General features: G+C 44.8%; 1 protein-coding gene across 1 annotated transcript; it reads left to right on the top strand.

Moving 5' to 3' along the window:
* Window positions 1-4,921: 4,921 nt before the first annotated feature.
* On the top strand, window positions 4,922-6,399 carry LOC147901202 (uncharacterized). Its single transcript, XM_087376132.1, has one exon. The coding sequence runs from the start codon at window positions 5,185-5,187 to the stop codon at window positions 6,007-6,009; it is 825 nt and encodes a 274-aa protein (XP_087232258.1). The 5' UTR covers window positions 4,922-5,184; the 3' UTR covers window positions 6,010-6,399.
* The last annotated feature ends 6,399 nt before the right edge of the window (window positions 6,400-12,798 follow it).

Here is a 12,798-nt window from a genome sequence, read left to right as displayed (position 1 = left end):
ACTTGCCAAAATTTCAAAAGCCAATCCAAGTATGCAAGGTTAATTGATTAGAAATTTAAGAACCGATCAATGCATGTGGGCCAAAAGGAGCTCTCTCTCTCTCTCTCTCTCTCTCTCTCTCTCTCTCTCTCCTACGGCAACATGCGAGTTCCAATCCAAGTATGCAAGGTTAATTTATTAGCAATTTAAGAACCAATCAATGCATGTGCCAAAAGGATCTCTCTCTCTCTCTCTCTCTCTCTCTCCCTCTCCCTCCCTCTCTCTCTCTCTCTCTCTCTCTCTCTCTCTCTCTATATATATATATATATATATATATATATATCCCACAGCAACGCGCGGGTTGCACACTAGTTCTCGTTAAAGTTAGAGTTCAAATTGTGGTCAGGAGATGAGAGAATTGTGGATTCCTAAAAAGATAGCATAGCCTCTTTAAACACGAGCGAGAGAGAGAGAGAGAGAGAGAGAGAGAGAGAGAGAGAGAGAGAGAGAGAGAGAGAGAGAGAGAGAAAGAAGAGGGGGTATGGAGAGAGAGAAAGAAAAGAGAAATAGAATTTATTAGAGTCTTGGGTAGACCGAAGGGTCAATGAGACGCTGAGAAACATGATACAACTAGGGTGCGGTAGGTCGCCTAAGGGGAAAGGCAGAGTGAATTATGAAATTTATAATAAGTCGTTTTAAATTGAAATGAAAAAAGTAAGTTGAGAATATCAAAATTATATGCTTTTTTCTTTTTTGCATTTAAAAAGCAAAGATATGCTTTTACCCACAAGTGTTTACGTTATTTGAATAAAACCTTCGTGATTGACATTAATTAAAATCAATCTAGGGGCTCACATTCATTACACATGGCTCAAGGAGATGGAAGAAAATCGAAAAATATGATTTATGTAAGTTTTGAAAGTCAAGAAAGGGAAATACCTGACTATAAACTAAAACTAACCAGGCAATAGTAAGTCCGAGCAAATGTTGTGTGTGTTTAAGTGTTCCCTTCTTGCAAGTACCTCAACACAGAAACATATAAGAATTTAGAATATGCAAAAGCAAACGTCAAAAAACAAGGTTAAATTCAAAACATATATATAATATACTTTATATAACCACACAGTGTGGACGGGGAGGCGGCGTGCTTCCTTCCCCAAAGAGTTATAATCCGAGGGAACGGGCCCTTACCCGTGCACTGAGATTGGAATCGTCGAGAATATTAGCGCCGAGATTGAGTATCGCGAATATGTAAGAGACTGACACATTACCTAAATCTCAATGGGCATGTTTGTATTCCAAGTTGAGCATCCAAATTCATGTACGCACCAAGTATGTACGTCTACTTTTTTTGAAAAGATGCAAAACACATGTCTGAAATGGAAACAATATTAAAATACGATATTATTGAACAACAAATCATTAGTCTTGCTTTTATCAAAATTAGTATTGTAGAAGGAGCTCTCTGCACCCGAGTTCCTTCTCCATGCTCAAGCCTGTCCACTACAACCATACTCTTTGAACAAAGGCAAGTAGCTAAGAACTGCTTTGTCTTTAGGCACTTGGAAAATCGATTTGAAATCCATTATTCAATGTATGTTTTGTTCGTAACTGGACCACCCCATATCTGAGTCACCATGGCAGATCGAATTGCAAATTGAAAACTTGATCTTTCTTTACTGCAAGTACTCCTTGTAAGCAATCAATATTACCCTTTGTCTTTAGGCACTTGGAAAATCGATTTGAAATCCATAATTCAATGTATGTTTTGTTCGTAACTGGACCACCCCATATCTGAGTCACCATGGCAGATCGAATTGCAAATTGAAAACTTGATCTTTCTTTACTGCAAGTACTCCTTGTAAGCAATCAATAATACCCTTACAGAATGATCAAATTCTAGATATCTTTAGTGAAGCTTGACTCCTCGATACGCTTGCAATGATGTACTTTGTGAGAGACAAGTTTATCTCCATTCGTGTCGTTTAATTTGCCTAGTAATTTCAGGCAAGAACTCTCCTAATCTCGAAGCCTAAGCCCTTGCCAATATCTATTAATTCTTGGTAGCACGACTTCCATTTGTATTACAACTCTTTGTATTATCTCTTCTACTCTTTGTTTGGAGAGCTTCTACTTCTTTCTTGGCAGCGACTTCGATTTGTAGTATCTAATCTTCCTATTCTAAGCTCTTATGCTTTATGTTTGGACAGCTTCTGGTTCTTGAACGCTGGGCCTTAGGTCCATCCACAAATAAAATAATCAAGAGCTTGATAAAGTAATCAACCAAATATATGTGCTACAACGGGCCTGAAAGGATGAACTTGTGGATCATGACCCCTCATGGCATAGCCGTGTCACCCATAATAAAATCATCGTATGTCCCGTTCACATTGCCATCTTGCATTTTGAATCTACACTTGTGGCCTCAATTTCTGCTAGTTTTTCTTCTGCTTCCTAATCAATATATTTGACCACTGCGACCCATTTTGGAAAAATCATAGTCTGCCTTCTTTGCATAGCTCCTCCATAGCCTGAGAAAAAAAATTATATCATTGTTGTAATACTGATTTCTAGCTTCCACATCTCGGATGATGTCGAAGTTGAACAAGCATAGCGCTTTTCTGAGATCGGATGCAATGCTCAAGATGAAATTAGTACGAGAAAGCTCAACCTATGGGACATCTATATTAGCAGATGAAACTGTATTTGAAATCTAGCTAAACAAGACAGGTCCTCTTGAGTTTTTGAGCTGATCTTCATCGACATCAAGAATTGATCTCCTACGCATGCACTGGACATGCTCATCACAACAACATAAACTTTGAATATTAACCCACCCGATAGCATAGTCTCTCATATTCGTGCCTTTCGCAAAATATCCGCTACAGCTTTTCCTCAAGAGATGAGGTTGGGAAAGTTGTTTTTAGCTCTAGAAACAAGAGACATCACATTGACAAATCCCTCATGTTGCCACAGGCCATAAATTTCTTCGTTCATCACCTGGGATTAAGCCATACCTTCTTCAATTCCAGTTTCATCCTTGTCTCACGTCTCTTTGATTAGAATCAACTTGCCTTCGACTTTCTTAGCTTCCCTTTTGTGGATCCAGGATTGATCGATACGATGCAACAATTGCTTGACAATCACCTGCAGTAGCAAAGCAATTTATCCAACTACTATCAAGGCTGTCTACGCGGGAGGACTATTTCACATTAATGTCTACCATTGATCTATTTCAACAAAATCTTCAAACAAATCTAGGTTTCGTTGGTTCCTTTCTTTGAATCCGATTGCTTTTAGACCTATATAGTGCAGCAATAAAGAAACAATAATCATTGCTTTTCAGGATGGCAAGATGCATCGAAAAGAATTCTACAAAAAGACCAAAGCATAGGGATGAAGAATTATGCGAAAGACCTTAGGTTTCACAAGAGCGATCCAAATCTTTACTTGGCAGATTCATATTACGGATTACTAGCTATTGGTCCTAAAGGTGGGATCGCTAAAGTCTTGACTCAAGAGGCGGCTAGTGAACACATTAAGTTTGCATCATGTTGACGATGTGAGGCATCGTATCTCTCTCCTCGACCTTGGATTCCGTCATGTTGACGATGTGAGTTGTTGTTTGAATTGCTGCCCTTTGCCACCTTGCTTGGAAAACTTGCCCCTCCCCGCAAGCATTTGACTTGCAGCCCAGCAAGGTGGCCGAGCAAGTCACTCGTGACCCAACGTGCTAATGAAAATGATACTCTTTACTTCGTCGCCACAGTGAGAAAATAGCTCCCAATTCCCTCTGGTTGCTCCTATCCTTCTGCTTCTTGAATATTCTCCTGCTGCAGCACCACTTGGAATTCGGCCAAATGGACATGCAAGGGGTCGTTGTCCGGTGTCAGATTGATGATTTCCCACAATTCCATCATCCCTACCATTGGTTTCTTCGTCACCGGATCACTAAACTTCTTGAAATTTAGTAAAACAAATGCGTCGGATCTCCCGTCACACTGTCGAATTTGTAAAGCACGATGCTTCTCTTGGCTATGGCGTCCTTCATCTGCAGCTTCTCCACCTCTGTAAGCTTCTTTGGTACCCTACTCTCATCCGTCACCACCTCCTTCATCACCATGAACTTCATCACCTTTTCGTTCATTTCGTTGGGTACACCCTGCTCGGAAACGGATACACCGCGTTGTTTGTCATTACCGCCTTCGTTGATGATCCTGCAAAATCTACCACCACGTCCACTATCTCCGACGGTGCCACCAGTATCTCCATCACCACAGGCTTGTCGAAGTAGAAGATGTCCGATTCGATCTGCATGAAGTTGAGGCTCCCGTGAGTTAGTCTAGCCCTGTAAGCTCGATGTCTTCAAGCAGCAAGCCTTTGTGCTTTCTTATAATCCTCGTAATGTTACTAGCCCTCCCAATTGGATCCCGCATAATACAATCACATCCTCACCACCATTCTTGAAACCTCGAGAAATAGCTGAGACATACACCAAAACTTCCACACCACGCCAACTACTAGCCAGAGGTTTAGCATAAGATCGTACGCACAAGAAAACGCTGACAAGCAAACAAAGTTGGTAGAGTTCACAAATCAAACCACACCGGGCTTCAAGGTTCTTCAACATAAAAACTCCAGTTTCAGGGCCAAACCCTGGAGGCAATTCTATACCACCGTCGTGATTGTTTCAAGCGTTTCCCAAAGTGGCTCAATCTTAGAACGCACCATAACATAATAAGATCCTAGAGACTGCAATTCTGCACCAGCACCATCATTATCGCTATACCAAAACCATGAAAGACGCCAGGGCAAGATTGATAGATTAATCAAATGGTTTTTTGAGATTTTTGAGCTTTCAAAAGCATAACATGAAAAGCTCACGTGAAAAGCTTTTGTCAAACATCAGATCAATTTACATCAATGAAGTCTATTTATGACAGGTTCAAGGAGATGTGAGAAAACCCAAACATCTCTTTACGCTGCCTATCGTAACAAGCTGAAAGGGTGGAGCTACTAAAACGAGAGAGAGTGTGTGTGTGTGTGCGCACAATGAAGTTCAGCGAGCGAGCGAGAGCGATGACAAGCAGGGGCGATATGGGTAGTGATAATAAGGTCTGGAGAATGAAGTTTTGCGATCCCTGCCCCTGAGGAAAGCCATAGATCACCGGCCCAGGAGAGGGAGAGGAGGAGAGGGTGGCTGAGATGCTGGTTTCAAAGTTACGGTTCTGCAATCCGATGTGGGTGCAGCGGACGCCATGGCTGCATTCCACCGGCCGCCTGTTTGTGGCTTCGGAGGATCAACACAGTGAAGGTCACAAGCCCGAGGTGCAGCTGCAGCAGCAGCAGCAGCAGCAGGAGCAACAGCTGCTGCTCTGTGATGCTTTTCGGGGTAGAATCAAGGAATGGATGGAGACTGTGCCGGAGAAGATTTTTACGCCCAGCATCCGGCGAAGTCGCATAAACAAAGATCCCGAATCTGAGTTGAACGATGCTAGAGCGGAAGAGAGTGAGTCCGAGGCCAAAGATGGAACCGAAGAACCTGAAATGTACGGCTTCTATGAGAGTGCTGGGAAAATCAACACTATTCCTTTCGCAATCTTAGCTCCTAAGGATGAAATCTACCAGAAGCTGAGCGAGGGTGGGGTTGTATCCTCCAGGTTGAAGAAGCCCCTGCCAGTTCTTAAACTGGTGAAGCGGAGTGACGCTGAAATCGTCAATTGGTATCACAGTCTCGGTCGAGAATTGCTGGAGTACTTCCGTATCTGCGATAATCTGAGCGAGGTGAAGGCTATTGTGGAGTATCACGTCAGGTGGTCGGCCATTCGGACTTTGGCAAAGAAGTACCGTTGCAACGAGCGAGAGATTGTTTCTAAGTATGGGAGGGACTTGCAGTGCGAGGATAAGAAGGGCAGAAAGGCTGCCTTGTTGTCTAGAGAGGAGATCAAACAAGTGAAGAGGGGCGTGAATAAGAAAGTTCAGGTTACAGATCGATTCAGGGCTCTGAGGGTGCTTGCAAACATGGATTAAACAGACTGTGACGTATTTCGAGTTTCAAGGGTAATTTACCTGCCGTTGAAGCAAAGGGGCGTTGATCTAAACATGGCCTTTTCGAATTTGCAAGGTGGAATTGGGCAATTGGCAACATAGATTTTGTGATGAGCAAGGAATGTGTGTCATTACCGTAGCCCCAATGTTCCCTTTCCTGAGCTGTGGTTGCCTTGAGATTGTTATCCTCTTAAGCATCCCACGGTTTGGGCTCCGCCACTCAATTGCCTTTTTCTCCATCAAAATTTGCCAAAATACCATAGGCACTCTAGTTGATTTATATGCTAAATATGTTGCTCATACGGGAAATCTATTGCAGACAACAAATTGACTTCTAAATACTCCGTTCACTTTTTTCAAGATCAATAAGACTCTCCGTGCACGTGTTTTTTCTTACGCCCTCACTGTAGGTATCAATCGTGGAATTTATGACACTCTTAACATTTCAAATCTAAGGGATGAACCGGAGCATTGTGAGGGTTACTACCGAAGGCCTTTTCAACCAATATCTACAGCAAGTAACCAATAGAAGTAAAGTTTCAGACGCAGCCATGGAGGAGGAAAAAGAGTAGGTGGATAGCTGCCGGGTCTGGTGGTTCACATGACCCGGCCGTCATGTTTAATACAGCAGGCTTCCATTCAATGTCAACAAGGTGTGATTGGTGTAGCAGCTGAATGAGATTGTATGGGCCATCTGCTCAGATTCAGTCACCACTCAGCGTGCTTCATGGGAGATTTTCTCATACAGCCATGGAGTTTATGTGCTGGACACATTTTTTGTGTCATTGGTAAAGGCCTTCCCTCCTATTTGGGCCAAGTACCTTCCCTTCATATTTGTGGAGATGGCCACCAAGTGGTGTGAACCCAGCCTTATTACGCACGGGGTAGGAGGGTGCATGTAATTTAGTTATGGCAAAACCATCCTATTTACGGGCAGCCCTATTGATCAACACTAAACCCTTGTTGTGTAAGCTTTATGAACTACATGGTGTCCTTTCAAATACATCCCGAAACAGAGTTCTTCATGGGAAGCAATTTGACTGGTTTAACGCTTATCTGCAGACAGAATAAATTGGCCTATGTTGAGCAACCTCTAGACTTTGATGTTAAGGGGAAGTAATTGGTGTGCAAGTTAAGGGAAGGCGTCGCACAGGCTGAAATAGGCCCAGAGAACTTGGCACCATGGAATTGATTAGTTCTTCACCCACTATTGGGCTCACCCATAGTCCTGGAGATACGCATTGGTATGGGATGATCTTATTGTTGATGAACCTATCATCTCTGGGAATCATCGTAGTGTAATAACAGATATACAGGTCATGCTTTAAGATGAGTTTGTGGTTTGAAATGATGGACCTAGGAGAGCTTCACTACTTTCTTGGTATGGAGATTAGAAGATGGCTGATGGAATCTTTCTTAAATCAGCACAAGCATTGCTTGGAACTTTTGGAGAGATTCTGCATGATGACCGGTTACTCCAATGGATCCGAAAATTGAACTTCTCAAATATGATTCTTGGGACACACCTCAAGATGATCCTGCATGTATCCAACATGAGAGCGAAAGCTGCACTGTTACAACTTATTGCACACAATCCAGTGTTCCATGATTGCACAAAACACAGTGAGTTGTACTATCACTACATTCGGAAGCTGATTGAGGGACCTGTTAACGTTGCGCATAGGGGAAGCATGTGCGCACGCGTGAGAGAGAGAGAGAGAGAAAGATATATTAACGTCGACAGAAGCCCTCCCGGGGCTATGCGACCAAACACACATCCAAAAGGGAGCTTACAATATCTGGATATGACCAGAAATTAGAGGAGTGCCCATGACAACTCAGCTCTAAGTTACTATAGCAGCCTGTTCCTAGATTTTTTCCCTTAGAAAAACTATAGAAAAGTGGCCTTCATTACATCAGTTTAAGACTGAAGGTCTCTAGGTTTGGATTTAAAATCCCTGATTAATGCTACTCCATCTCGGTAGACAGCTCATTTTCCAGCTTTGCGTGCATCTTTCACTTTAGCTAGTTTTGTGTTCCGTTGCTTGAGCTGAGCTGAAGTAAGCTCCTCTGATATCCAAGCTCGGGTACCCTTCAGCTTATTTGTCTGTAGGAGAATCTTTGTTCGTCCTGCCCTCTCATTAAAATGTACTTGAAGTTGTTTTCCCTTGCGAGTGACACCGTTGATGTCTTTGGTATTCCATTCAACTTGTGGTATAGCTTTATTGAGACAAGTGATGAGCTGAAGTAAGCTCCTCTGATATCCAAGCTCGGGTACCCTTCAGCTTATTTGTCTGTCGGAGAATCTTTGTTCGTCCTGCCCTCTCATTAAAATGTACTTGAAGTTGTTTTCCCTTGCGAGTGACACCATTGATGTCTTTGGTATTCCATTCAACTTGTGGTACACCTTTATTGAGACGAGAGAGAGAGAGAGAGAGAGAGAGAGAGAGAGAGAGGCAAGATAACTCCGTTGACAGCGTTGAAAACAGTCCCAAACAGAGGGGTGTGTCAGGCTGTAATGGAGCACTCCAAACATGTAGGGTGGAGGTAGGGCCTGCAGACAGCCGGCCAATCCAGTCGGCCTGCTTGACCTGACCCAGGCTAGGCTGGCTGACCCCACCTTGGTCAACCAACCTTGTGTAGTCCAAGTAAAGAATGATGAGCTGTCGAACAAACCACACCCAATATTCCCTCAACACATCACATTCAAGAACCCCAAACAATGAACTCGAAACACATCCCGTCCAAGTCTTTGCCGCATCAAACAACAAATCTAGTCCATGGCTCCAAAGCTTATCTAACCTGCCAGTTTTCAGTTTAAGGAGCTGCTGAAAGTTGTCTTTTTCCTTGGAGTTTGCTCTTGGCCTTAAGCCAACAATCCTTGGCCAGGTGACCTCTCTTTCCACAAGAATAGCACCGGCTCTGTCCTTTCTTTTGCACTGTTGAGAGTGCCTGATCACAATTAAGAGGCATTTGCAGCATACCTCGGGACAGGAGAACAGATTCTTCCTACAAGAGAAGAGAGCAGAGGTCAACAAAGTCCCACTAAGATGTCGTGCCCTGGCAGTGCAAAGCTTGAGAAACCATAACATACTTTGGTGGAAGCTTTGTGAGGATAAATGCAGCCAACTGAGGAGAGGGTAAGGAAGCACTCATTGCCTGTAGCTGGTCATGGATGACATTGGCCTTCATCAAGAACAGCTGGATCAAGCTACTTGTAGAAAATTCAAGATTTTAGAGCTGACCGTGGAAATTGACACCCTGCATAGAGGAATCCCAGGCATAGAGGTCCTCCAACTTAGGCTACACTTCGGAGGCACTAGTCAATGTTTACACTGCTGGGAGACCTCCTTTGTAATGGTCCACACCAATGCTGAGTGTGCCTTGGAGTCACCGTCCTCCCAAATCCTGCAGTCCCTTAAGGAAAGCTTCCTCCCAGTCAGCGTCCCAATGGATTGAGTTCTGTGGATGTTCGAGCTTCTGCTCGTACCCTTGAACAATTCCCAGAGGCCTTTGTGAATGAACCAGATCTTCATGTTCAGCTTCCAATGAGAATAGTTGGATCTGTCGAGTTTGTCCTCTTTGCCAGTACATGGGGGTGCCATGGATCCACTTCAGTCCTCAAACACTTGTGCTGAAAGCAACAGCCTTCTTTAAGTCATTGTTTCTAGCCACGCCTTTAACAGTGGTTCACCTTCTGCCCAAGCTGTCCATGCTACATTATATTGTGCAATCACCACACAATCAAGACATGGGCGATGGTTTCATTCATGTGTGATTCAAGACATGGCCCGTGACAGTATCTTGGACTCAGCAACCAGCAAACTCTGACACACAAAGGGGTATGTCAGGGTGGAATAGAACACTCCAAACGTGGCAAGAGAGCCTTATTTATAGGGTGGTGGTAAGGGCTGTAGACAGCAGACCCAGTCGGCCTCCTTGACCCGACCCAGGTGAGGTCGGCTGACCATTGACCCAACCTTGGTCAGCCAAATTTTGGCCTGGTTAGCCCCAGCCAGCTGTTAGAAACCAGCGTGAGACAGGCCTTTAACCAGCCCTCTAGCCCCCCAAAACTGAGTGACGTACTCCTTTCCATGGTGGGCACACTCACATAGAAGCCCTCACTCTCCACATATGAGATGCTCTTAATTCTAGCAGGATCGTGTGGTGGAGCTTGTTCGCTGTTCGAGAATGGCGAATGTAGCTGACCTTCTGACAAAGGCACTTTCTCGGGAGCAGCTGGAGTATCTTCTTTACTGTGTGAGTATAGGATCACAGTTAGGGCTGAGGGAATGTTGGAATGTACTGTTTAGGCCACCACCTGCCTGTGAGCCCCATCAGGGGATATTAGGCCTGCCCAGGGATGTTTTTTTGGTGGTGTTATTATGCCCTGATTATGGGCAGGCACCTTGGGAAGGGAGATGCTGTTAGTGCACCTTTTTGAGGGCTGCCTTGCACATGAGGCTGCAGTCGACTGTGCACAGCAACCCTCAAGGTCTGGGAAAAGGCCCTGCTGTGGACCTTTTATGGGGCCAAATCTTCCCCTATATAAAGCTCTCTCTCTCACCTCATTTTCAGTATTTTTCCCTCTCACTTCCAGTGCCTCTCCAGTCAATCTCCTGCTTACCCTAGCCCACCTAAGTGTTTCCCTGAGGCATGTGGAGGTGGAGCATTGATGCAACAGAGGTTTCTCATCGTAGTGGGAACCGTAATAGTGATATTTTGTACATGATTCACCATTTTTGTCAGCTGTAATAAATCACAGTTCTATTTTCTGTGTGTTCGCTGAGTCATTGTAGAAGTTGAGTGTGTGAAGTTGGCTGAGTCTGCCCTTCACCTCCGGAGTGCCGTCAGAAACTCAGTACGAAGACTTTGTATAAATGGATGCTCAAGTATGTGTGGGTGTGTAGATTTGTAAGTGTGAGAGCATATTTTTATACTATGGTCTACACCCACTGGTACAACAGCATCTCTTGCACCTTCCATCTGACTTGCCTATCTTCAGACTGCTACAGTTTGTCCTAACAGCTTTGTGCAAGATGAGCCACATGAGGATTGACATTTTTCCTGGAGTGCTTTTAATCTATATATCTTCAATCTGCTATGCTATGAGCGTGAGCGTGGAGTGAAGTGTAGAAGCATATATGAGAGGGCGAGAAAATCAACACAAGAAAGAGGCAATGGCAACTGTATATACAGCAGGGCACCAGCAGAGGAGGAGAGTGTGCTCTGGGCAGGGCTATCTATATAGCCTGCCTAGTGGGCCGATTGAGGGGCAGCCAATTGGTCGACCCCAGGGCTAGTCAACTGACCAGGCTGGTTGTCGCGGGGACGTAAATTCATGTGCAAATAACCCCGTGGACAAACCCGAAATGGCCATAGGAGACTGGCCTAGAGGAAGTGCTAACTTCCTAGAAGTCGCTAGAGTTCAATTCCAAGTGCACCCACTAGGCCCAAGTGCTAGGCTAAGGCTAGAAAGAGGGGTCAAAAAGTTGTGCCCAAGGGGAGACCAATGTATCGGTGGTAAAACACGTTAGGACTTTTAAGTGTGTCATTGGTTGTAGGGGTTAGGACCTTAATGACGGGGGCGGGAGCAAATGTGCCATGTGGCAATTTCCCATGCACCCTTCTCTCCAGGCATTCCTCAATTGTACGGATTTTGACGTCTTCTTTTCTCTTTTCCTCATGCATCCTAAGGTCCTATATCTCCCTCTCTCTTAGTTTCAGAGAGGGAGCTTAGCAGCCACACAGAGGCTTGGGGACGGGGGCACTAGGGCAGGCAAGATTTCGGTAATGGCACTGCATCCTAGACCAGATTTTCACTTTGAGGGCTATCATTGAGGAGGTGAGGCCCAGACACGAGAAGGTCTACACATGCTTTGTAGACTTTCGGAAGGCTTTTGACATTTTCCCACGGTCCCGCATGATCAGAAGACTACAGGAGCTACAGATTCCAGAGACATTGATATGAGGGGTGATGAGCCCGTATGAGTTAGTTAGAGGCAGAGTTTGTGCCCCAGGTGGTCTATCGGATTGGGTTGAGAGCACCATCGGAGTGAAGCAGGGCTACCCCCTCTCACTGACCCTCTTTGGGCTTTACATTGATGAGATCACTTCCTTCATAGACCGCCTGGGAGGCGAAGGATCACTAATGGCTGATCTCATGACGCAGATATTGCTATACACTGATGACATAGTCCTTATCTTATCCTCAACAGACGGGCTGCAAGGACACTTGGAGGCCCTAGAGGTGTTATGTAGAGAGAGACCTGACAGTCAACCTTGGGAAGACCAAGGTTATGGCCTTCAACACCTCACATGCAGTGCTCCGTCGACTTAGCTTCACTTATCAAGGCGAGCCAGTGGAGATAGTGCAGTCCTACACCTATTTAGGAGAAGTCTTCACAGAACCGCTTCTTTCACTATGAACATGCAGCCCATGCACGACTCACACAAGCACGAGGTGCTCTAGCCCGATTGGAGAGATTGTGCTTCTAGGCACACTTTCAGAGTCCACTGACGAAGTGCTGGCTCTTCGATACGCTAGTGCGGCTGACCGCCATGTATGCATCACCGTTCTGGGATGTGACCTACTGATAGCAGAGTGGAGGAGATTTGAGCGGCTATAAGTGACTATGGGATCTAGGATGATTCGGAGCAAGCCCTCAGTCTTGCATGAGCTAGTACATGCAGAGTTCGCCATGGCACCACTACAGGCTGATGCCATCTTTCAGGCAGTGACAATTCATTCACAGAGTCTAGGACTTACCC

Source organism: Dipteris shenzhenensis, chromosome 6 (genome assembly GCF_047967505.1).
Source record: "Dipteris shenzhenensis isolate YYH24624 ecotype China chromosome 6, Dip_SZ_1.0, whole genome shotgun sequence".
In the NCBI taxonomy this organism is placed as follows: Eukaryota; Viridiplantae; Streptophyta; class Polypodiopsida; order Gleicheniales; family Dipteridaceae; genus Dipteris; species Dipteris shenzhenensis.
This window is presented reverse-complemented; position numbering and strand designations above follow the sequence as displayed.

Excerpts from the sequence above, each read along its gene's own strand:
- LOC147901202 (XM_087376132.1), top strand. The coding sequence starts at position 5,185 with ATGCTGGTTTCAAAGTTACGGTTCTGCAATCCGATGTGGGTGCAGCGG.